General features: G+C 42.6%; 2 protein-coding genes across 2 annotated transcripts; both read left to right on the top strand.

Annotated features, from left to right (window-relative positions):
• Positions 1-2,965: 2,965 nt before the first annotated feature.
• LOC134478853 (uncharacterized) lies at positions 2,966-10,266 on the top strand. Its single transcript, XM_063274758.1, has 5 exons — positions 2,966-3,227; positions 3,968-4,130; positions 5,294-5,425; positions 5,883-6,059; positions 9,705-10,266. Exons 1-5 carry the CDS (start codon positions 3,077-3,079, stop codon positions 9,787-9,789), a joined length of 708 nt encoding a protein of 235 aa, XP_063130828.1. The 5' UTR covers positions 2,966-3,076; the 3' UTR covers positions 9,790-10,266.
• Positions 10,267-13,697: 3,431 nt separating this feature from the next.
• Positions 13,698-26,343, top strand: LOC134481939 (uncharacterized). The gene is made up of 5 exons (XM_063274757.1): positions 13,698-14,042; positions 22,841-23,259; positions 24,010-24,169; positions 25,543-25,674; positions 26,118-26,343. The coding sequence occupies exons 2-5, from the start codon at positions 23,169-23,171 to the stop codon at positions 26,335-26,337; spliced, it is 603 nt and encodes a 200-aa protein (XP_063130827.1). The 5' UTR covers positions 13,698-14,042; positions 22,841-23,168; the 3' UTR covers positions 26,338-26,343.
• Positions 26,344-26,805: the final 462 nt, after the last annotated feature.

Genomic DNA, 26,805 nt, shown 5'->3' with positions numbered 1-26,805 from the left:
CTTAACTCTTATAGGCCTATGCCCGGTTCTGAGTGTCCTGATGACACAGGCATCATCAAATGGAGGTCCCACCAAGATTGGAAAAGAGAGGACAACCTGACGAGATGGTCCCAGGAAGCCGGCCAGTGAAGGAGGGATGTATTGGGGAAAATGGGCCAGGAAAGGTCCCAGTAAGCAGGATACAGAAGCACCGTGGGCATTGAAAGCACGTGCAAAGAAAAATAAAGATTTGGGTTAGTGGTGAGTAAACCTTGTAAAAAGGGACAAGGTAATAATGGTCAAATGTTTTTGTGTACGTGTTCTTTTAGAGTTATGCTAAAATCTAGAGAAGCAAAGTTAATTCTCATAGATGCTTTTAGTCTTTGGACCCTGATTAGAGACAGTTTACACCCTAGACAAGAGAGAAAATGGTTTGAGAAAAACATTCCTCCCAGACTCTCCACAGATGCTTTGGCAAAAGAAGGAAAGTGAGATTAAGCTTTTTAAGAGCTCTCCTAGGGACATCCTGCCTCCTTGCTGGCTCCTATTGGAGAAGTGCTTATTTCTGGTTCTGGGTCCTTTAGGTAGGATATCTGGGTCCCTTTGGTGGGACACCATCTAGCTCCTTCCCTCTATGTCTATTGTCTGTCCTTGTTGCACCAAGCTGTCCATGGATGTCAATGTATGTCTGGGTTGTGCTTCTTGTTGCTTGAATGTTTTGTGTTTCATGTTTAAAAGAAAAAATGGTGAAAACTTTAAATGCTGGTTGATTCCCCCTTGATTTAGTTTTAAGTCCTTTCAAGAAAGGAACAAATAAATAAAACAGTTTCAATTGACCTTTGGAGCCCAGCATCCTAGATAACTGGTTATCTCTGGTGTTAACTGTCATGTGTGTCTCTGACTGAATCCTGCCTCAATGGAGGAATGTAGCTAGGAGCCTAGGTCTGTCCACTGGGGAAGCTCCCCAGGGGGCTGGCTCAATGTCTACACTAGCTGGCCTTAAAGGTGCCAGCAGCTTCAAAGCTTCTATGGTAATGGAGCTGTTAGCTGTTTCTCTTAGAGAAATCTTTGACTGTGATATTTGGAATCAACAGGTAACAAGGTGCTTCTTTTAAAATGACAGCTAAAGAAGTAAAAATGGTGTTTGATCTAAGTACTAAAGATATGTGTAGTCACTTCATTTTTTTCTGTTTGGTTTTAAATGTATAATAAGCTTTACATGTCTTGGCTATAGGTGACTGGCTTTTAAGTTATTGGGTATGGTTGAAAATTTGTAATATTTGTAATAGAATGTTGGCTTAAAAAAGGAGTCATTCGAGAAAACACGTGGCATGTGCCAACCCAGGGAAACAGGTCTAGATTGGGATAATATTTTAATATAACTCTTATCATGGAAACCGGACTTGTAAAAGAATTTAGGGCAATGTCTCTTTGGTGAGGTATTAGAGCCTGCAATATCGATCCTTCATATGCAAGGCTTGGCCGTCATACTTTATAGCATGAGGAATGGACTTGGTGTTTTGGAGAGACTGGATTTTGGAGGATAGTTTGGTGGAGGGTGAGTTTTGCTTTCCAAAGATATGGCTGTGCTCTGGGGTTAGGAGGGAAACTTAAAGATTGTGGTTAATGATTGCCAGTGTTACATTGACTACAGTTTACAGTCTGATCCCAGACAGACCTCAGGATTCTAACTCACACATATCTGTGCTTAAGAAAAAATCAAACAGGTGGAGATTGTCACAAGGGTTGATGAGGCTATGGAACTTATAAGAGCATGACAGCCTGCTTCCTCCAACTGCTATTTCAAGAAATACATATAGAATTATTATAGATTTAAAAGATTGGTCTTTTTTTTCTTTTCTTTTCTTTTTTTTTTTTTTTTTTTTTTTTTTTTTTTTTTTTTTTTTTTTTTTTTTTTTTTTTGGTGCTGGGGACCGACCCGGGGCCTTGCTCTACCACTGAGCTAAATTCCCAACCCCTAAGAGATTGTTTTAATACTGTTTCTTGCACTCTTGGGTTGTTGTGAAATATTTCATTTCTTGTGTTTCCTTGGGTTTTGTTTAACTTGATTATACATTTGTATGCCTTTTTGAAAGAAAAATGTACTAATTTTTATTTATTTTGGTGAATTGTTCTTTGGATGACTTTTGTCTGTGGTTCCTCTGAATGCAGTTCCAACGGTGGCCAGAGAGACACCAGATACTGAGTTATAAATGATGGTTAAGCACCCTGTAGGTCCTCAGAGTGAAGCCAGCAGGTTGCCCAGGTCGAACTCCAATTCTAGCTCCCAGTGCACCATGATGTGCTACAGCTTCTCTGCTTCCTCCTGCTCTTCCTTGGCCAGCAGCACCTCTGCATTCTGCCCCTCCATGGCTCTCGCTTGGGTCTCAGTTCCTCCCTCACTTTTGGGGATTTTAACTTTAAGAATGGACAGAAAGTTTACAATTTGATGTTTGCTCTATACCTGAGAAGCTTTTTTGCCAGGAAAAGGGAGTTTCCATTGCACAAAATGGGATGGTAAGACAGAGATTTCAGGAAAAAACATGGGTGAATATATTGAAACCATGACCCCTCTCAAGGCACACTCCATGAAACAACATACTCCAACTTGCATACATTTAAAGGTGAAGGAAAAAAATATTCGCCTCTGGGGAACAGTAACAACTGTAGAAATTGGACTATATGTCACATGCATGGACACTGGGTTTATACATTTCAGGAAGAAGAATATCCCTCATCCACGGTCTTTAGACCTTTGGCTGTTAACAAAGATGTTCTATCCATTTCAAGGTCTGATACAACTCTCCCTCTCCTCAGCAACTGAGTTGTAATGAAGGAGTGAGAACTCTGAAGCTCTGGAAGGAGAGTGAGCGAATGGGTGTTCCTGGCTCAAAAGTGAGTCTCTGGAAAAGCCACTGCAGAAACTGGTCAGTCTGGGTGGAGGTAGTTAGCAAGTAAGCTATGGCATTTCCCACTGACATCACCGGTAGTGTCTTCCCTGGAAATTCTCTTGTATCCAGGAGACACTAGAATGTTCTGTGATGTCAGCAGTGTTGTGGTGACACCAACTGCCTGAGCGATTTCCCTTCATTTCCTAATGGGTTCCCGAGGAGGCATGTTCTCCAGGATCCTCAGTCTCTTTCGGAGGGACAATCATATCCATGCAGGCACCAGACCAAGGCAGAGGGAGGCCAGCCTTCTATCATGTTGGAGAAGAAGACGAATGGAAAGGTCCTTAAGGAGGTCAAGTGAGTACTGGGCAGCGCAAGGGGAGCTCCCTAGAGGAGGTTGGCTTGTGTTGGTCCTTCCAGGAGTAGGATGTATGATTTAGAGCCTCAGTCTTCCTAATGGCTGACCCAGACACAATAATTTCTGATCATTAGTTTGACAGAAAACCAAGAACTGTTATATGTCAAGGGGCTTTCCTTGGATCTCTTTAGTGTCCTGGGCAGTGTCAAAGAATACCAGGATGAGCCTTTATAAGAATAAAAAAGTGTCTCTTCCAGGATCGGCTGTTGAAACACTTCATTCTCAGCAGTGTCCTGTAGATTACTTGGGTAATTGATGCCAAGAGGGATACTCTCCTGGTCATATATCAAGGTCTCAGTTACTTTGTCCTTGAACACACATGATTAGGGATTCAAGATGTTAAGCAGTTTGAACTCAAGGACTTACCTGCCTCACATCAGACATTAGCTGAGAAGGTCCTCCAATTCTTCTTGTTTAGGCCAGCTTTAGAATTTCAGTGACAGAGGAATGGATTTAGGAGGTGTGGTCTATATCTATGATGGCATATGTCATCATATGGCTATGATGGTGGGAACAGGGAACTAGCTGAGTTCAGCTTAAAGATAGCTTTCTTGCTCTGTCAGGGATTCACTGTATCTGTAGAACTGTTCATCCTCAGACTTCTGTTTAGAGTAAGCATAGTTTTTCTTGACACTGTGTCCACATATATGCCTGTTTACTGGTATTTATCTACCTACAGAGTTTGATCAGAAGGCATCGTCCCAACCCTCCACGACACCTGTTGAAGAGGAGAGAATGAAGCGTTTGGAGAACATCAAAATTGCTCTCCAGAAGATGCAGAAGGAGAGAGATGAACTCAGGAGTATCCTGGCCGATTACCCGGGAAAGAATTTAAATGACAGGTAGTCACAATGCAAGTTCTGTTAAATCCACATTTCCTCACATCACAGTAGGCTACAACTCCAGGGTGTCCTCATGGTCAAAAGCACTTTCCTGATTGCATCAGAATGTGAAGTTCAGATGGGAATGGGATGGTGGAACAGGCTATTTTAATTCCTACAAACGTAAATCATAGCCTGTGTCCTGATTGAATCACAGTCTGGGAGTGAGGGTAGTAGTGTGTGAGCTCTCATTGTGTGGTTTAAGGAGACTGGACAGGTGTTGGCTTGTGGGAATTTCTAGGTGCTCTGATTATGACCAATCATTGTTGTATTGACGTGGAGGTGCTTTGGGTTCAATAGGTCCTGTGAAGAGCTGGAGGGACCCAATCCCACTTGCTGCCTCACAGTGTGTGACTGGACTGACAACAGGCGATCACTGGTTTTCTCTGATTTTATTCATTGTATTTGGAGATAATGCCACATCCTTATATTTAATTGGCATTCTAATTGTATTTGAGAGAGAGAGAGAGAGAGAGAGAGAGAGAGAGAGAGAGAGAGAGAGAGAGAGTTTTGTGTAAGTTTGTGTGTGTGTCTGTATATGAGTGCGTTTGTGTGTATAACTTAAGATCTGGGTATTCTATGTTCTGATTTGGCCTGAGAATTATCCTGTGTCAATTTTCATGGCATGATAATGATGAGGGTGAGAGCCTCACAGTGAGCAGTAGAACATTTCACATCTGCTCAGGTGGACGCACATGGGAATCTCCTGGTGTGTGTTATAAATTCTTTTCCCTGTAAATACTGTTCATGTTCCTTTGGGTTTTCATGTAGCAATAGATTCTATGATTGAGAATTGTTACCTAAGAACAGGACAATAGTCTTCATGGGTTTCAGTTGGAGCCTGGATCGTGGCACAGGGTCCTCCAAATTTCTTGGCAAGCTAGTCTATTCCTTCAAACACCCTCAGGGAGCTCAAGCAAATCAGCTCCCTCCTTTTGTTTGCTGGCACTGCTGTCCCTGTGTCCATAATAATAAACTTAGTAAATACCAAATGGACCCAGTACCAAGGATCAAGGGTGTGGCATGTCCTAGGCTGGGGTACTTCAGGATTCAGTCTGAATTCATGTAATTCTTGCATCCTTCATTCATATGTTATTTCATCCTTGGACCATGCCCTACCACAGGAACAACTTTGAGTCCGAGATGCTCACGATGCAGCACGAGGAAGTGATGACTGACATGAAGAAAATGAGCGAGCAGGTCAATAGAGCTTTGGTCAAATGTACACACCTCACACTGGAAAATGACTGGTACTGGTGAGTAACTTACAAGGCTGTGACCCCAGCACAGGGCACAGCATGTGTCAGCCCATTCTTATGTTTGAAGTAAAGTGAGGATCAGGCTTTATAGTGTTTGAAGCAGACCAGGAAGCCTGTCTCTAAGGAAGGCTCTAGGACACACAGGACACAGAAAGATTGGCCTCCAAGCGACATTCTAATAAAATGGACAAATAAGCACACATAGGGATTATGTCCTCTTCTGGGAAAAACTTGAATCAATGGTGTCAGGTTTTTGAGAAGTGCCCTGAGTCTTCTGGAATGTGGCTCTTTTCTCCATTTGACCTGTCTCTAGGTCATGCTCCATGGCTACTGTGGACTTGGACTATAATCTGGGCTCTCTTTGGATCAGGACCCTAGAAGGAGTAATGGACATGGAGATGTGGGAGGAAGTTGGAGACTGGCTGGGAGTCACCATTTTTTCTTTGTGTGTCAGCCGCAGCTTCTGCCCCCTCCTAACTGAGTTGTTTGAGCTGAAGAACAATGCCCAGAGAGCACGGCATGAGAACAGGGAGCTTCTATGGGAACAGATTGCACTGGAAGAGTCCATTAAGGAAACAACAAGGTTCTGTGGGGAAGCCAGTATGAAAATCCACGTAACAAGCAGCCTCAGGTAGGATGAATTATGCATCAAGGGCAGGTTTTCCTGATATCTAACCATAAACCAAGTCAAGCCAGTTTAAACTTTCTCCCACTTATCCAGACGCTCTCCTAGGTCTCATCCAGTTGTTCATCTCTTTGACCATTTACAAAACTTTCTGTGATGTTAGCTTCATGCAAGAAACTGGAGGATTGACAACCAAATCCTCCTGCTCAACTAGAAAATGCATTTCCTTAAGGGGGATCTGTTGATCACACACTGCACACTTACATGCCATTATGCTAGAGGGATGCCATGTGGTAGCCGTCTTTGTAGTGCACAGAACTGATTAGAGTTTAGTTCAATTGCCAAAAGAATGGTTCTCATTGTCAATCATGATGGGGCTTGTGGACTTTCTCTCCTTTTCCCTGTACATTGAAAATGGTCCCTTTTGCCTGTCCAAATCGTGGTTTACAGTGACAGAGCTTGAGAAGCAGTTTGTCCGTCCTGTTTTATGTCAGTGTTTTAGTGTTCTTTCCTGTGGCTTATGTCCTGGAGCTGACTGGATGAACAGGGATGTAGGAAAGACTTCTCTCAGGGTGAGGGTTTGTGTGAGATATGTGAGGATTAGAGGGATACTTTTGTCCAGCTCTCTCATCCTAGTGTGCCCAAGAAGTGCATTCCCTACACAGGTTTACTCTATAAGGGATGGATAGCAGTGTCTAAGCTCTCACTTGACACATTTCCTTTGCCTCATCTCTATTCAACAACTGTTCTTCCAGCATGATGGCCTCCCCATTCTTTTCTGCTTCTCACTTATGATATCTGTTCTCTCTCTCTCTCTCTCTCTCTCTCTCTCTCTCTCTCTCTCTCTCTCTCTCTCCCCCCCTCTCCCCCTCTCTCCCTCTCTCCCTCTCTCCATCTCTCTCTGACTCTGTGTGTGTGGGGGGGTGTTTTTTGTGTGTCTGTGGGCACATATATGTGTGATCATGTTTATGACTATGGTGCATATTGTACTTTGGAAGTTGTTTGTTTTAATTGTTTGTGATATGGGGGTCTTATATATATAAGTGTGTGTATATGTGTGCTTTTTCACATGTGTGTGTGAAGTCATCAAGTTTCTGAACACAGACATATATATATATTTATATATATTGTATAAGTCTATATGTGCATATTTAGAAACATGTAAAAGTATACACACACACACACACACACACACACACACACACACACACCACAAACACTCTGAGAGAGAAAGAAGAAGAGAAAACATAATCTTTCCAATTACATTTTAAACTGTTCTTAATGGGGTCTTGATCACTATTCAAACTATTTACACTGGGAAAACTATTCATAAACATTGATATTACTTGGAGAAAACTTGAATAGGGTACAGGGATGTGAGGAGAGGCTGCTGTGTGAAATCTATATACCTCAGTATAGAAACTGATGACTCAGAGCTCTTCTGCCTTCTTTGCTCTCGGTGTATAGTAACACTGGAAGGTCATGTGGCTTGTTGTGTCTTCTCAGCATCCTGGTTATGTTAATCGTTACCTGCCACCACTTTCTTTCCAGATTGGCCTAAACTTGGTTGAATATACCTTGGCTTTGGAGTTTGGCCTGGAATTTGTTAATTGAAAGATTAATTTGCTTAGAGTTGAATCTGCAAGCAGAAGATGTCGAGGAGTTATGCTGAGGTGGAATCACATCTTTGCCTCAGACAGAAACTTAGGCTCAAAATCGTCCAAAGCACTCACCCTGTGTTGTGTTGTGGCACTCTTAACCATTGTTATTCAAAATCATTTGATCTGAGTGAAAATCATCTGTAAGGAGGGTTTAGAACAGTGATGACCCTCAGACATTGCTGGAGGTGTCAAATGGGTAGCCCTGTGAGAAGCTGTGTACAACTCTTGTGAAAGTTCAACCTTTTGACACAGCGATTCCAGAAGAAGAAGTAGGTGTGAGCAGAGAAACTGTGGCACATTAGTGTTTAGTGGTTCACCTCAGAACAGCCATGAAGCAAAATTATCCAGATGTCCACCAGTCAGAAAGTGAAAAGGTACAATGTTGTCCAGCCCTTCCATGGACTGTGGCTGAGTTTGATTATACCTGCCAGCATTTGGCTTTGAATTAGCCTTCTCTTACTCGAATTATATCTGATAGCATCCCAGTACAAGTTTTACCTTGGATTGTGGTTATGGAGATTTCCTAGCTGTTTGTTCTAGTAGTTTGTTTCCCCTGTCAGGTACTGTATGGTAAAGGGACCTCATATTGAAAAATGCAGCTCACTTTGCATGCACTGGGAAACAGTGAGCAGAGGACTGAAGAGGCTCACCTGCTCCCCCCCCCACCCCCCCAGTGCTCTGTTTCCTGAAATCAGCCTCCTGTGCACGGCCTTGTGACCTTGCTAAGCAGGCTTGGCTAACAGGCCTAGATGTCACATTTCTAATTTCTGATTTTCAGGGGAATACACTTTATTGGCTGAGCTGTCTTTAGGCTATGCTCACTGTGTACTTACCCCACTCCAGGTTTTTTTTTTCTTATGCCACAATAGTAGACTGGGTGATCCCTTCTATTACCATTAACTGGGAAACTAACCACATTCTGCAAAATACTCTGCTTGTATATGTGAACAAATATATTTGGGTGAGTTCAAAAGTGTGTATGTCTGGGTGTCTGTCTGTCTGTGTCTGTATACATGTATGTCTCCATGGACAATATAATCTTCTAATGACCAGGATGAGGAGAGAATGGAGGAAAGTCTGCAGGACCCCCTGAATCAGCAAAAACTGGTCACTGAGCAAAGGGCCTTGTCTGAGAAGATGCAGCATCATTTCGGTGTCACTGAGAGGATTTGAAAGCACAGGATGAGAGGACCCAAGTAGATTCCCTGTACTTATAAACTGTCTTATTGGGTGTGTGACTTTCTCCATAGTTCTCAGCACCTGTCACCTGGGAGCAGCTCAGAATATTTTTCTTGTCCATTTTAAAAGAAATTCCGTCCATGAAGTGTATGTGATCCATAGAGATTCTGGCTATTGTGTACTGATCCCTCCAGTCTGAGCTCTCTTGTATTATCTGAGCCCAGTGCCTTTAGGTCTCCCCACAAATAGTTTTACGATACACATAAACAAAGGAGTGGTATAGTTTATTTTCTGCATGAGTATCTCCTTTGGACTTCAATGCCTACCCTCGGCAAGATTTCCATGCAGCATATTCTTGCCAAGTATAATATCACTTCGGTGTGCATGTACTTCTTGAGATATTGTTTCTCGGGGTCTTTGCAGATTTTGAGGTTGTCATGTGGACCCCAGGCATATTCCTGCTTGGAGGAATAATAATAGTCTTCATTTCAGTGATGGCCAGACTTCCAAGGCCTTCCTATTGTTTTCTAGTTTGTTCATATCTCTCCTCATCTGACATTGAGACATTGCTACATGATATTAAAATATAATGTATATGTATGATTGGAATTATCTGCTGTTCACTGTTTAATTTTTAGCAGTTTTAAAAGCTGGGAAAATATGCAGGCCTGTGGGATCTCTTACCCTTCTCTCTTGGGCATGAGAGAATGACCTCAGATGAAAGATCATCCTGGATTATCCTGCTGAATTGTGCTGCTGTGTAGGGGATAAGTGACATGGCAGGTTCTCACCAGGCCTTTTCCACCCCTAGGTCTGAACACTGCAGCAGAAGCTTTCCCAGGGCACAGAGCAGGATTACAACTCTCAGAGACAGAACTGTCCACCAGGAGCACTGAGGGTGCAAAGATTGACACCACCTCCCACATCTCAGTCCTTGTAACCATACCAATCTTGGGCTAAATTTGAAAGACCTTGAGATGTGGCCTGGAACATGCCTCACGTTTAACCTTTTGACGACTTGTCCATCAACAACCAACCACTCCGAGTGAGGCAGGTCTACATTCCTCTTGAGGAGATTTTTACCATCTTACCTGCCGTTCTGCTGTGTTTGCAAGGCCAGCAACAGGCTGGAGTTATATGTTGAAGAAACAGCAGGAATTGAATGCTGACTAATTTACTTGTTATATTTGTTTTTAGTTTGAAGTTTGGTTTTATGCATTTGGTTTTATTTGTTTACGTTTGAAGTTTTGTTATTTATTTGTTAACTTTAGTTTTTTAATTAATATGCTATATTCCTAATGCTATATACATTGAGCTCATTGACTCCCCACTTTAAAATGTTCTTGAATAAATTAATGTTTGCCTAAAAATAACAATGTGACCTTTAACCCTTCACTCACAAGACTGTCCTGAGTCGTGTGTGGTTCTTCCTCCTGTAACAGCACAAGTGTAAGGCAACAGTGGTTTTCTGCAAGTCTCATGCGGCTTAGGCTTCACCATCAGTTCACAGCCAGCCAGAGCTGCACAGGAAACTGTGCTCTTGATGTAGACAGTTTGTCATGCTCTGTGGAACCCACCTTCATGATGAAAAATATCCTTGCTTTATCCTTGTGCTCACAAATTTAGCTTCCTTTATAATGACAAACAAAGGAGACACAGAAGTATTTCTCTAATACATTAGAGGAAATAAAACCATTCAGTAGGGGAATATAAAAAGCGATCAGGACACACGGAGCTGTATGCCTCTGCATTCCTTGTAATATAGCATCGGTTATTACTGCAGATTTATTGAATTCCACCAATTTTGGAGGAACGATATTTTTAAAATTTTTATTAGATATATTTCTTTACTTACATTTCAAACTTTATTCCCCTTCCTTGTTTCCTTCCTTAAGCCCCCATTCCCTTCCCTCTCCCTTCCCCATATGTGTATCCCCTATACATCCCCCTTATTGTTCACCACTATTCCCCTGCACTGCCCCTGGAACATTTTCTTTATTGTTTTTGTTGGTTTTTTTGTTGTTATTCTTTTTCTCCCATTTTTATTAAATTGGGCATTTCTTATTTACATTTCAAATGTTATTCCTTTTCCCGGTTTCCTGTCCATCAGCCCCCTAACCCTTCCCCTTCCCGTTCTAAATGGGTGTCCCCTCCCCGTCCAACCCCCATTACTGTCCTCTTCAACATTCCCAACACTGGGGGTTCAACCTTGAAAGTACCAAAGGCTTCCCCTTCCACTGTTGCCCCAACAATGCTATTTACTGTTACCTACGCAGGGTCAGTCCATGTGTAGTCTTTGGGCAGTGGTTTGGTCCCTGGAAGCTCTGGTTGGTTTTTATGGGGTTGCAAGCCCCTTCAGCTCCTTCAGTCCTTTCCCTAATTCCTCCAATGGGTGTCCCGTTCTCAGTTCAGTGGTTCGCTTCTGGCATTTGACTCTGTATTTGACATGTTCTGGCTGTGTCTTTCAGGAGAGATCTATATCTGGTTCATGTCAGGCTGCATTTCTTAGCTTCATCCCTCTTATCTAGTTTTGGTGGATATCTATATCTATATCTATATCTATATCTATATCTATATCTATATCTATATCTATATCTATATCTATATCTATATCTACCTATATATCTATGTATATCTATATATCTATACCTATCTATCTATCTATATCTATCTATCTATATCTATATCAATCTCTCTCTATATCTCTATATCTATATATATCTATATCTATATATATATATGTGTGTGTGTGTAGACCACATGTGGGGCAGGTTCTGAATGGCTGTTCCTTCATTCTCTGCTCTAAAATTTGCCTCCCTATCCCCTCCTATGGATATTTTTGTTCCCCCTTTAAAGAAGGAGTGAAGCATCCCCTTTTGCTCATCCTTCCTGATTTTCATGTGGTCTGTGCCTTAGATCTTGTGTATTTCGAGTATAACTAAGAGGCGAGGATGCAAAAGAATCAAATATATAGCTTGACGCCAGAGGTTGGTGGTGAACACCAGAGGGAAAGATCATTCTTCCAGAAACAATTGGCAGGTTCTGGTAACTCAGCTTTACCAGACTACTTGTCTTGGGTCCACAGAACTCTCTGAGTTGCCAACACAAAGGTATGTTATACCCACATACACTGGACAGTGTAGAAGGAGATATCAAAGCCAGATTTCACATTTACACCTATGTAAATAAAAAACAGAGATCATTTACCCAGAAAGGATTGCATACAGGTAGCCAACGCTATGATAAATTATGAGAACCTGAATTAACTGACACATGGCCTCAGAGTAAGATAAAAGTACCTGCTTGTTTTTATTGATACCTTTTCTGGGTGAGTAGAAGCTCACTACATCGGACTGAAACTGATCATAGAGCAACTAGAAAGCTCTGCTAGGAACTTTCCCCCTAATTTTGCCACTTACTAGAAATGCTGCCATATAATAGCCCAGCTCTCACAGCCAAAGCCTCTGAATAACCATCAAAGATGTATGCACAGTTTGGAGTCTCTGTTGTGCAGAATTCTGGGCAGGTGGAAATAATGAACAAGACATTAAAGGAAAGACTATGAAAACTCTCATTAGAGTCCAGGAAGGGTGGAAAGGCTCTTTTCTTATTTTGGGCCTGCTGTACTCCATACAAGGAGGGATTGAGCCATATAATAATATGTTTAGAATACACCCCCCCATTGCTTCTAAGTCTTAGAGGTCAGCACTTGGCAGAATTCTTCAACTATTTTATTCTTGAAATCCTGTCCTTCCAGTTCTCCATAAAGTCTATGACTTTGACTATCAGAGAGACCCAGTGAACCTCCAAATCCATCAACAATATCCCCTAATTTGGACCTAGTGGTAGTGAAACTGCATGAGCCAACTGGGCATCGAAAAGGACAAAGCAATTTGCAAAGGACCTACGTGGCGATGTTTTACACTCTTACAGCTATGAGGTTAGGTGGAATTTTAACATGGATTCCTCACAACTAGGTCAAGAATGTAGAAGCCACAGATGACAATGCCAAATAGACTCCCTCCAGAACTTCTGGACCTATTAAAGTTTAGCTTTCACCTGACCTCAAGCCCTTCCACTCCCTGCCCAACCTCCTGGATCTTACGTTTGGCATGAATACAGGATCATGGTCCAAACTCTAACACCCTCAGGCCTGGCCCTGGGAACTCAGGAAGGTGGACACTAGAGAAGTGACGTCTAATGGAACTGCAGAGGACCAATCTCCGTCCACGTTGTCCTTTGCTCACTGATATCTGGTTATTTTTTGGAGAAAGGATCCGGAAGTTTATCATCTGAAGTAGGTGCACAACATTTAAAGGTGTATATTCACTGTGTAACTGGATTAACTATGTTACCAAGATCATTGCAACAGAGGGATGCAAAACAGAGACTTTGTGAGTACACATCCATGAATATATAAAAAGAAAGACACCTTGGAAGGAATGCACAATAAGAAAATGAAATCCAATATCCAATAAATTAAAGGTCTGGAGGGAAATACTGACTTTTGGGAAACAGGAAAACCTAGGAAATTGGAATGTATGTCACAGAACTGGATCTGGGAATAAAATTATTATCCAGAAGAATCTTCCACCCCATGTCCCTTGATCTTTCTCCCCATGCCAGGTCCCTGACGCAATCTGCCCTTTCAGAGCATGTAACTACTAATGGAGCAAAGAGAAATCTCTAGCTTTAGAGGGAGGAGACATGGAAAGGGTTCCATTGTGTCACTGGAGAGCCTCCTGGAGATGGCACCTCAGAATCTGGTCACCATAAGGAAAGCTGGTTAGCAGGAGGCCCTGGCAGTTCCCAGTGACGTCGTCAGTAGACCCTTCCCTGAACAATCTCTTGTATCCAGGAGAGCCCTAGCATCTTCTGTGATGCCACAAGTGTTGTGGTGGCACCAACTGCCTGTGGGATGTTCCTTCGGTGTCTCTATGGTTCACTAATTGACCTGTTGTCCAGGCTAAGCAGCCGTTTGTGAGAAAGAACAAAGAGCATGAAGAGATGAGAGTTGGGGAGAAGGAAGCTGCCCTCCTGTCTTGTTGTAAAAAAGGAAGAAATAAATGGTCCTTGGGAAAGCTCAGTGAGCTCTGGGCAATGGGTGAGGAGGTTCCTTGAGGAGAGAGCCTTGAGCTGAGGCTTCCAGGTATGGAAATCTGGAGCCGGGAGCTTATAAGAAGCAGCTGGACTTCCTGCTTGTTATGGTTCCTGGAACTCAGAGCCTTTACATCATTAATTTCTCTATTTCAGAAGCCAGTAGTTGGGAAGGGCACCACTGTTTTCCTGAGAGCTCATGGCTTTTACTCCTTTTATCTAGAAGACAAAGGTCCTTAGGAAGAAGGGAGAGACTAGTGTGGTATCCTCGGCTCAGAGCTGACTCTTCCCCCTTTGGATTGGTTCAGTTTGTGTCTGACACTAATATCTGGGAGAGAGAAGAACTTCTAGATGAGACCTCATCATCTCAGGCTTTCCACTAGAGTTATTCTGACTACCATTCCCTGATAGTGGTCCCCTTAGATTTCTGAGTCAACACGTGTGAGTGTCATGCAGTTTTCTAGTGCAGTGAAGAACTGTTAGTCAGTGAACCAGAACCGGGACTGGCTCCTTCCTGACTTCTCTAGGTGTCCTGAGCAGTAAGTGGGTGTACTAAACGATCATGTTCTACCAATACAAGGCATCTATATCTACAGTCCTGGGATCTAGAGAGATCTATCCATGATTCTGGGCATCTCCATAGCAACTGAGTGCTGATGGAGTTTTCATCCTGGCTTCTATACCTCAGACTAGGGTGTTCTGAAGCCAAGTTCCATCCTGTGCAGCTGTGAATAGGCCTGAGGAGGCTGTCTCCTTGGTTTTCTGAAGTATTACTAAGGGAGCCAGAGTAAATCAGCACCCACTGCTCAACAGAGCTCTGGGAATGTTGACATCCTCAGCTTCAGCTACATATTCAGCTAGGTCAAAAGATCACCTATCAGGTCCGTTCTTAAATACCCTTCAGGGTGCTAGGGGTGGACTATAATGAAGTAGTATGCAGGAGAGGTGCTTGCCCTCAGGTGCTATATAGCAGTGTGTGTGGGAAACACCTGAACAGGTGTTTACAGATCAGAGAGATGAGCTGCAATCTCATTCAATAGACTGTGTGCATTCCTGGGGTTTGGCTTTGACCATGCAGGTCTGTTGTCTCATACTTCATTGTTCATGTGGCCAAGTTGTGGGAAAGCACCACTCACAATTGTTTCCTATCCTCCGTCCTAGGGTCTTAGATTTTAGCACAACACTTCACATCTTACCTTCTAGATCCACTGTCCTAACTTTACTTCAACATGCGCGTCTCTATTATCCTTGCACCGTGTGTGTGTGTGTGTGTGTGTGTGTGTGTGTGTGTGTGTGTATACAGTTAGTTTGCATACAACTTTAGGGAAACCTTGCCACTGAAATCCTCTAGGAGTCTATGTAAGTAATCTGTAAACTGTGGATGGGGCAAAATCCAAATGCTCTCCCGAAACATGGCCTTCTAGAAAGAGTAGCATAAACTGCAATAAAAGGATACACTTGAAAGTAAAACTTGGAGGAAATGCCCTGGCTTATCTACATTGTCACTGTGAACTGTGACATTGCTCTCTTGGCTTCTGTGGCCAGACATGAGGGCTCTGAAGCTATGCTGCCTCCTGTGAACTGTGAATGAGCTTGTGTCACACGAAGCATGTGAATGGAGTGAGAAGACAGTAGGAGGACATTGTGACACTGCCCTCCCAATGGAGACATGGAAGTGTTGACAATCACAGTGGGTGAGTCTCAAGCTGCACTTTGAGACCCAGCCAGGCTACGTTTCACCTGTCAGCTCACTTCCTGCACATCCACCACAGGCCAAGGGCAGGCTCAGATGAAGCTCTGTTGAAGACAGGTGCTGTCCCTTGTGAGCTGCATCCCAGGGTATGCGGAAGACCATTCACCCTCCTGTGATGTGGGACATCAGAGTAGTAAGAGGCAGACAGAGGGGACAGTTGTGTGTTTTCTTGGCTACCATAACTACATCTTCCAGGCTAAGGATTTGCTCATGGGAGTCTGCTGTCTCACATGTGTAAAGGCCAAGCTGTCTGAAGTCTCAGTAACACAACTGGCTCCAGGCTGCTTTCTCAGTCACTGGGATTTACACGCAGTCCTTCATACCTTGTCTTCTAGATCCACAAATTCTTGTCTGGCTTCATATGGACAAGGCACTTTATATGTCTTCTTACTAATAGTATGCTTTATAAGTGTGCTTATCCAGGGTGTTTTGTTATATATTTTAAGACTATTTTGAGTAGAATATTTCCCTGATTTCTTTCCCATAGTTGGTTTTTGGTATACAGGAAAGGTAATGAGTTTTGTGTGTTATTTTGCATTCTACTACTTTAATGAATGTATTTTCAGCTTTAAGAAACTTAATTTTTTAGAGACAAGTTGTCTCTATTTAGGATCACCTCTAACTAATTCATATTTGTCTTTGCATTTTAAGTATTTCAATCCACATTATTTCATTTTATATTTTCAGATGATTATGAGGGGAATTTTTCCCAGATTTTCTCATGGTATGATTTGGATTGGCATAAAGGAAGGCTAAGAAATTTTGTGTGTTCCCATTGTATTGTGCTTTTATGAATGTATTTATCAGTCTTAAGAGATGGTGATATTGGGGTTGGGGATTTAGCTCCGCGGTAGAGCGCTTGCCTAGCAAGCCCAAGGCCCTGGGTTCGGTCCCCAGCTCCGAAAAAAAAGAAAAGGAAAAAAAAAGAGAGATGGTGATACATTTTTAGTTTTAAAAATAGTATCACGTCATCTGCAAATGAAAAGATTTTGACTTCTTCATTTTTCATTTGGGTTACCCAAGTTCACCACCCACCACTGATGCTTATTGTTATTTATCCCACTTTTCCTCTGGGTTTCTCTCTTGTCTCTTTTCATTGTTGCTACTCCCCCCACCCCTTGTCCATCCTTCCCTGCCTCTACCTAGGTCCTTCCATCCTTCTGCCTCCCATGATTATGTTCTTCCCCTTCTAAGTGGGTTCAAGCATCCACAATTTGGCCTTCTGACATGTTACCCTTCGTGTGATCAATGAATTGTATAGTGGGTCTTCTGTACTTTTGGGCTAACATCCATTTGTCACTAAATACATCCCATGTTATGTCTTTTTCGATCTCTGTTACTTCACTATTTTCCAGTTCCATCCTTTTGCCTATAAAGTTCCTGGTGTATTCATCTTTGATACCCGAGTACTGTTCCTCTGTTTGAATAGAGCGCACTTTCTATATTCATTCCTCAGTTGAGTTGAGGTCTATCGTGGTTGTTTCCAGCATTTGACTAATATGAGTAAGGCTGCTATGAACATATTCATCCACACATCCTTGTCATTTGTGGATCATGTTTGAGTATATGCGCTGAAGTGGGTGGTAAAGCTGGGTCTTCAGGTAAAGCTATTTGCAATGTTTCCTGATCCTCCACATTGATATCCAGAGTTGATATTGATATACAGCCAGTAATCGCACCAGCTATGGAGGAGTGTTCCAGTTTCTCTACATCCTAGCCCACTCTGCTGCTGCCTCAGTTTTCTATCTTAGCCATTCTGATTGGTGTAATGAAGAATCTCAGGTTCGTTTGATTTACCTTTTTCTGATAACTAAGGATGTTGAACATTTCTTGATGAGTTTCTCAGGCATTGAGATACCTCAGTTGAGAATTCTTGGTTTAGCTCTCTATCCCAGTTTAAAAGTCGGGTTATTTGTTTGTCTGGGAGTTTACCTTTTTGAGTATTTTGTTTATTTTTAATTTTGGCACACTCTCACATGTAGGGTTGGTAAAACTCTTCTCCGAATCTGTAGCTTGCTGTTTTACCTATTGGCAGTGTCCTTTGCTTTAAAGAAAGTTTTCAGAATGTTGAGATTTCATACATTTACTGTTGATCTTAGAGCCTGACCCTTTGGTATTGTGTTCTGAAAACTTTATCCTGTGCAAATGTGTTCTAGGCCCTTTGTGACACTTTCCCTTCTATTAGCTTCTGCATGTTTGGTTTTATGTGGATTTCCTTGATTCACTTGGACTTGAACTGTGTAGAAAGAGATAGAAATGGATCAATTGGCACTCAACTACATGCAGACCACCAGTTAGGGTAGCATCATTTCTTAAAATGCTTTCTGTTATGTTCAAAATCCTCAGTCATCAGGGAAATGCAAATCAAAACAACCCTGAGTATCTACCTCACACCAGTAAGAAAGGCTAAGACCAAAAACTCAGGTGTCAGCAGATGCTGGCGAGAATGCAGAGAAAGAGGAACACTCCTCCACTGTTGGTAGGATTGCAAACTGGACAACCTCTCTGGAAGTCAGTCTGGAGTTTCTTCAAAAATTGAACATTGCACTGCCTGAGCACCCAGCTATACCTCTCCTGGGCAATACCCAAAAGATGCTCCAACATACAGCAAAAACACATGCTCCACTATGTTCATAGCAGCCGTATTCATAACAGCCAGAAGCTGGGAAAAACCCAGATGCCCTTCAACAGAGGAATGGATACAGAAAATGGGGTACATCTACACAGTGGAGTAGTACTCAGCTATTAGGAACAATGACTTCATGAAAATCTTACAGCAATGGAAGGAACCAGAAAATATGATCCTGAATGAGGTAACCTAATGACAAGAAAACCCACATTGTATGCACTCAGTGATAAGTGGACATTAGCCGCAAATCTCAGATTACCCAAGATGCAATCCACAGACCACATGAAGCTCAAGAAGGATGACCAAAGTGTGGAAGCTTCAGTCCTTCTCAGAAGGGGGAACAAATATACTCACAGGAGGAAGTGTGGAGATGAAGTCTGGAGCAGAGACTGGAGGAAAGGCTACCCAGGGACTGCCCTAACTGGGGATCCAGTCTATATACATCCACCAAACCTCAGACAATATTGGTGATGCCAAGAAGTGCGAGCTGACAGGAGCCTGATATAGCTGTCTTCTGAAAGGCACTGCCAGAGCATGACAAATACAGAGGCGGATGTTTGAAGTCACCCATTGAACTGAGAACAATGGAGAAGGCAGAGAAAGGATTGAAGGAGCTGAAGGGGTTTGCAACCCCATAACAACAATAATACCAACCAACTACAGCTCCAAGAGACTAAACCACCATTCAAATGGTACACATGGACAGACCCAGGGCTCCAGCAGCATGTGTAGAAAAGGATTGGCTTGTTGGGCATCAATGAGAGAAGAAGCCCTTGGTCCTGCGAGGCTCTATGCCCCAGTATAGGAGAATGTCAGGGCAGGGTGGCAGGAAGTGTTGGGTGGGGGGGAGAACACCCTCAGAGAAACAGGGTGAGGGGGATGGGGTAGGGGGATATGGGTGTGAAACAGAGAAAGGCTATAACATCTGAATGTAACTAAAAACAAATAAAGAATGAAAAAAATTAAAAGGCATAACAAATGCAAAAGATTGGGGTGCCATTCCATAGTCGTGATGTGTTTCTTCTGTGAGAGCATACTGGTTAACTCCTTCTCTATGAATGTATTCTTATTTGAAAGTAAATAATGGGATCATCTGTGGAGTGGTTAGTAAGAATAAAAGCATCGCCTAACATGAATAGGTCCCTCCAGAGCATATGCTTAATATTCTAGGTATAGAGCAATTAGCTGTGGAGGGGGAATTAAAAACAAAAACCAAACAAAAAACAATAACATCAACGATTAACATAAATTTTGAATCCTGGGATTAATGCGTGTGCTGACTTTGATCAGCTTTGTGGATGCTTCTAATAAACACACACGTCCTATCACAGTTCTAGCAGTCGCCAGCAGAGGGAGCTGTGAGGTAGTGTGTGCTTCTTCCTTTCCAAGACACCCCATGGCCTCAGGCCTGCATCCAGTGAGCTGGAACTAAGAGCAGCCTGGTTGAAACTCCTGCTGCCATGGCAGATTCGCAGGAACATTTTCCTTTGCCCACAAAGAGCCTGTGTGGAGGAGGCCTCTTGGCGGCTCCTCAAGGACTCTGCATGTCCTATTCTTCAGGGAGAAGCCCAGATAGGTCTTTGAGAAAGGTCAGTGAGTTGTTGGGGAAGTCTCTGATTGTGTGGCCGAGGGCCTGGAATGGCTGAGAGAATGGCTGCTTCCCTGAGGGCAAAGGATAGACCTCCTAGGGCTCTGACCTCCTACTTTATATTTTCACCTGATGGCTTATTATTCATATTTTCTTAATGGGATACGACTATGGTCTTGATGAGCATCTTGTCTCTCTGATTCTCATTCAGTTCTTTGTTGTCACAGACTTTTTGAGCTTACTCCAGCCCCTGGGACTTATTCATACCTCCAAAATTCTCTGACTTTTGGGATTTCTAATATTTGTGGCAAACTGAGTGACAAAAGCAATGAATAGCCTGGTGTTCAGTGCATATGGATCTGTGGGTGTATAGATACCATAAGCCTCTAGGATACACTCTAGGAAAGCAGCAGTGTGCTCTTAGGTCCCCTGTGTGACCTCACTTAACTTTGCCAATTTGTGGGCTTCTATTCTGCTGCTCTCAGAAATGGAAACTCCTGGAATAGATGTATAGTGTCCCATTACCTTTGTCATTCTTAGGATATTAGTGGGAGTAAGTTTGATTGAAATATACTCTCAAGAACATTATCCAAATCAGTGCTTCTTGTGTGCTGTCTATATGAAGTACCAAGTTCACAGACAGATCTGCATGAACTTCCCAAAGCCAGCAAATTGGAGCATGAAGAAAGCCCAAGGCATCCATTACCAGCATCCTCAGCACCTGCCCCAGGACAGGGTAAATTGGCTTTGGTGGAAGAAGGGATCTACTGTGATAGCTGGCCCTCATACACCCAGAGAAGAATATACTAGGAGAGTTGGGGAAGGATTGTGGGAGAGAGTAACCGGGTGTCAGGGGGCAGTGAGCAGCTTGCAATGTGAATAAGTAAAATATGTATAAATAAAAAATAAAATAAAGTTCTTTAACAAAATGGGACACAGTGTAATGTTGTAGTAACTCTACTATGTTTACACTAGCTAACACTTTAACAACTAGAGTGACTAGACATGATAAAGTAGGATGCCTCTGTCACTTACAAATACTATTTACACAGCAAAGATAAATGCACGACTTGCAGCCCAAAGATCGATTGTTTCCAGCACATCTATGTGACTCTCCTTCCCTTTATCAGGACTCTGGAGGCCTCTGTTCATCCAGGTCTCACAGATCATCCAAAAGGCAGTCCCTTACCAGCTCTGGTCAAGTGCCCTTATGCTCTTGGTAGACCTCTGCTCAGGCTGCAGAGGCACTGAAGGGCAGCCTTTTCCATGCGTGGGAAGCCATTATTTCAGCCTTTCCAGACTCTCTGCTACTCAACTGGAGACTTCTGCAGAGGCCTGTCAATCTCAAAACCAGAAGCTTGGGTAATCCAAAACCCTAGGATGCCATCCTGCACTCATGATGTGTTGATTACCTGAGACCATACACGTTAACTCTCTTCTTCATGCCTGTTTTCCTTCTTTGAAAGTAAATAATGTGATCATGTGTGGTGTGGGTGGTATGAGCAAAATCTTTACCATGAAGAATAGGGCCATGAAGAGTGTGGACTTAACATTCTAGGTACAGAGCAAATAGAGGGAATTACCAAAGAAAACAACAGGAATTCTAACAACAATTGCAAAAGAAAGAAGAGAAAAAAGAAAAAAAACTTTATGGGTGCTGGGATTAAAGGCATGTATCAACTCTGACCAGCATTGTAGGTATTTCCAATAAAATATTAAAAAACAAAAAAACCCGATTATTCTTTTAGCAAGTGCAGCAGAGAAGACTGTGAGAGATCATGTGCTGCTACCACCATGCTATGATTCTGTAGCAACAACTTCCTTGGTGATAGGAGCCTGTATGCAGCAGGCCCCTTGGTGGGCCTGTCATCTCAAAAAAAGATGCTTCAGTCATCCAAAAGATTGGACTCCAGTATACTTCAGGCCAGGAAAGAAGCCAGCCACCAAGAGTGAAAGAACAAAGGAAAAATTACATTGGAAAAATATGTGCCTTATTTGGAAGAAATGACCCTAAACTTCTGAAGCATCCATCATCTCCACACCTCTGTTTTGAGCTTTGTATAGCCATGTTGTCCAACTCCAGGTGGGAGTCAGAGGCAAAGCCCTTCCCAGAGAAGACAGACGTGTTTTTGACTCTTACGTCTGTGAGGTTAGGAGGCGTCATAGCACAGATTGAGCTAACCTAGGAGAAGAACACAGAAGCCACAGATGACAATGCCAAATGGACTTTCCCCTGAACTTATGGACCCACTAAAATTGAGGTTTAACCTGACCTCAGGCCCTTTGACTCCCTGCCCATCCTGCTGATTCTTATGTTTGCTAGGAGTAAAGTATCAAGGGGCAACCCCCAATATCCTCATGCCTGGACTTGGAAATTAAGGAAGACAGATATTGGAGAAGTGATGGCTGTCGGGCTACAATGTAGGAACACGCAGTCCAGGTTGACCTTTACTCACTGATGACCAATTTAATTGTCTGGCGATATTTGAGAAAGGGATGATGACCTACTTAATATGTAAAAGAAGGTATAGAAATTTATGATTTTATATTTACCCTGTAGTTGATCCCCTATATTCCAAAGAGAAGGGAGTTTTTATTGAAAAAAGTAGGATTATTAACATTGACTTTGTGAAATACATGGACGTGTATGTGGAAATAGTACTGGCTATCAAGGAATGCACAATAAGCTAATATTATCCAGGTTTTATAAAATTAAAATTATAGGAGAAATATATTGGCCTCTAGGAAACAGGAAAACTTTGGGAATTGGACTGTATGTATGTGCATCGTCTCAGGTGTAGATTTATTATTGATAGAAATCGTCCTCATTTGTGGTCCCTAGAGATTTAGATACCAACAAAAATCTCTTCTCCAATTCAGGGTTGTAATCAACTCTCCCCATCAAGAGCATTGATGACATCTGATGAAGCAGAGAGAAATATCTAACTCTGGAGGAGAAGTTGCCAAAGGATATTCCCTGGGTCACAGGAGAGGCTGCAGAAAAGGGCCCCATAGAAATTGGTTGCTTTTGGGAGAGCTGGGTAGCAGGTAGGCCATAGAACTTCCCAGTGACATCATCAGTAATGTCTTCCTTGGACAATCTCTTGTATCTAAGAGAGCACTAGAATCTTCTGTGACGTCACCAGTGTTGTGGTGACACAAACTGCCTGTGGGATTCCCTCGGTGCCTTTTGGGTTCACAAACAGGCATGTTTCACCAGCTGCTCAAGCTAGTTCAGAAGGAGAGGGGAGATCAAGGAGAGACCAGACCGAGGCAGAAGAAAGCTGGCCTCCTGTCTTGTAAGTACAGAAGAATGAAATCATTCTGGGGAAGGCACAGTGAGTACTGGGTAGAGTCGGGGAACTTCCTCCAGGAGGTAGGTTTGAGCTGTGCCTTTCAGGAGTCGGCCTTACAAGCAGGAGCCTTGGAATTTGTCAATTGCAGACCAAGAGTCAAGAGTCCTGATGAGTAATTTGACAGAGAGCCAGGAATTGGCAGGCCTGCAGCTTCTTTTCTATGAGCTTTTTAATTTCTACTGCCAAGGAATGCCAGGAGGAAGCCCTATGAGGATAACAATGTGCCCATTCATGGTTGGGTGCTGAAGCACTTCATCCTCTAGATTCCTGTAGGTTACTAAGTCTGTGATGACAAGAACAAGGAAGGATGCACCCCCTAGTCATGAATTGAGGTCGCAGACACTTTAAGCTTGAACACACGATTAGGGTTTGATGGTGCTGTGAACTCCAGGATTGACCTGCTCCACGTCTGATATCTGCTGACAATGTCCCAAATCTTTATGTCTGAGGTAGATTCTATCTTTCAGTATGAGGGATCATGTAATAGTGAGTGAGGCTTATGTATGGCAATGGAGGTTGAGAAGAGGGAAATAGCTTAAGAGTCCACATTAGAGATAGCTTTTCTTCTCTTTCAGGGATTCAACAAGTCTCCAGCCTTTCCTCTTCCTCAACCTCCATTTTGAGACTCAGAATGGTCTTTTCTACCCATGGGCTATCCAATATGTACATTCATTTGTGTTTATCTATCTACAGGGTTTATTCGGAAGGCATCATCAGAAAATTTCATCAGTAACCATGAAAAGCGTATAAAGAATTTGGAGGAACTAAAATCTGAAATCCAGAAGTGTAAATTCGAGCGGGATGAACTTTCTCGAATCCTGGACCTTTATGTCAATGATGGTTTGAACTACAGGTAGTCATTATGCCCTGAAACCTATTGACTGTCTTGTGCTCTCTCTGCTAAGCCAAGAGACATCCAGAAAGTGTTTCACCTCTCATCCTGGACTTTAAGGAGCCTTGGCAGGTGCTGGCCTGTGAGAGAAGCTAGGTGCTGTGTGTTTAGGGTCAACCTCTCTTGTACTTGACCCTGAGCTCCTTGGAGTTGGATTGGATTTTTTCAGCAGCTGGAAGGACCTGGTCACACTTGCTGCATCTAAGTGTGTGAATGAAATGCCTGAATGTCCTCACTCTTACTCTGATTTTGGTCGTTATACACTGATTCTATGGCACCTCCACGATAAAGTTGGCATTCTAATTATGTTTGTATATGGGTTGGTATGTACGTATGGATGTGAAAGTATTTGTGTGTGTTTTGCTCAGGATCAGGGAGTCTGGGACCTTTGATTGGGTCTGAGGATTTGTTTGATGAACAGTTTGCAGGTCATGATAGTGATGAGTGCGTGGAGGCCGTCATTGATCAACAGAGCACTTTGCTCCTTCTGTTTACCGTGCTGGCACATAGGGCTCTCCTGAGGGGAGGAGGTGTTATGAATCCTCTTCCCTGTAAAAAGTAGTTACGGCCTCTGCGAGTCATGTAACAAGGATTGAGAATCCCTGCTTTCAAAACAAGAGAAATGTCATCACATCTTTCTGTTGGACCCAAGGCTATGGCACAGACTGGAGGAAACATATTATACTTCGTACACAACTGTTCAATTCCTTCATGCTTACCTGGCCAGATCTTGAAGGTCTGTTCCCTCCATTTGGTCCCCTGGCTCTGCCGTCCAATGCCCAGGATAATGAGTTTAACCAGCACCAATAGGAAGGAGCAAGTTTGTGTTATATACTGGGCTTAGGTAGGCCAGAGAACAGTCTGATTTCATTTATTTATTTATTTATTTATTTATTTATTTATTTATTTATTTATTTTCCTGCTTTGAACTTTATTTTCTTTTTTTAATTATCCAAGGATGGTTTACTGTGACCTAGAAAAGGTCACTGTGGGAATAAATTCTTGGCACTTGTTATTCCCAAACATGCAGCTCTCAGAATTTCCCCCCTCCTATACAGAGGGTCTTTATAGGACCATACTTCACCAGCCTTTTAAGGATTACTTATTTCAAAACAAATGTGTGCTGACTTGCAGAGAAATATTTTCTATGGAAGAGTGATGGTTTGAGTCTCACTGTTGTGTTTTTGCTGTGGTCTTTGAGTTTTCCACTTTCTTCCCTAGCCCCCATTCCTTGAATTTGAATTTTTATTGAAAATTTTTTATTTACACTTCATCTAATTGTGAAATCATGAGTTCAGACAGTTATTTGTTCCTTGGGCCATGTTCTAACACAGGCTGAACATTGAATTGCCAATGCTTAAATCCCAACATGAGATGAGAACGATGGATATGCATAAGATGACCAACTGGATAAGTGATGCCATGGAGAAGTACAAGGAGCTCACACAAGAGAACAATTCCTACCGGTGAGTCACTGACAGAAAGGAGACCCCAGCACTAGGTGGGGAATATTTCTGTCCAGCTATGACTTTGAAAAAAAGATCTGTGGTCCATGAGAAACACGTGGGAAGATTGTATAGCTGCTGGGTCTTCTATCAGCCCTCAGAGGGGATTGGCCCTCTACCTGCCAATGACTTTAGAATACCATGAACACATAAGCACCCGTATGCAACATTTCCTCTGCTTTGAGGTATATATACCCTCTAGTGTCAGGATTTTCTGAAGTACTTTGAATCCCGTGGAATGCGGACTCGGGATTTGACCTGCCTCTAATTGGTGCTAACATGCAAACTGTGGCTCTAGTCTGGAGATGCCTGGGGATGGGGCCCTTGAAGGGATGATTGTACTTGCAGGAGTGGCAGGCAAATAGAAACTGCCTGGGATTTACCATTATTTGTTTTTGATTCAGCATCAGAAACTTCCACCTCCTGAATGAATGCAATGAATTGAAGAAGAATGTAAGGATTTTGATGAATGAGAACAGAAAACTGCTGGTGGAGCAGACTGAACTGCAAGCATCCTGTGAGGAGGGAAAGAGGTTCTGTGAGGAGGCCAGCAAGACCATCTACACCACAGATATTGAATCCTTGTGTCCTGTACTTTTGAGTAAATCGAATGTATCCTTGTGAATCAAACAGTGATCTCGAACTCGTCACTCTTAAGAACCTTCTTTATTGAAGTGTGATGTAACCATCTGAAATCCCACAGCTCTCAGGCAGAGATGGATCTCTGCATTCTCACAGGGATTGGGCATCATAATGACTTCCCAGTCAGACTGAGATACAAAGAAAATTGTACTTTCAGTGTAGATTGTGTGTCCAACTCTGAATACCAACTTCATGATGAAAAAATTATCAACGCTGTATCCTTATCAAATATTTAGCGACCGCTAAAATATACTCTTTTGTGGATGAGAGTGTTGAACATATTAATGGAATATTCATCAGGCTTTCTCTAGTATCTCCCAGGAAATAAAACCATATTATAGGGAGTATAGAAGCAGTCATGAAACAGAATTGCTTGCTTTTGGTTTCCTTCAAACATGATATCAATTGTAACTGCACAGAAGAGATAATAAATTGCAAGACCTTTCAGGG

Source organism: Rattus norvegicus, chromosome 15 (genome assembly GCF_036323735.1).
Source record: "Rattus norvegicus strain BN/NHsdMcwi chromosome 15, GRCr8, whole genome shotgun sequence".
Lineage (NCBI taxonomy): Eukaryota > Metazoa > Chordata > Mammalia > Rodentia > Muridae > Rattus > Rattus norvegicus.
The sequence above is the reverse complement of the archived record's forward strand: the minus strand, read 5'-3'. Positions and strand labels throughout refer to the sequence as shown.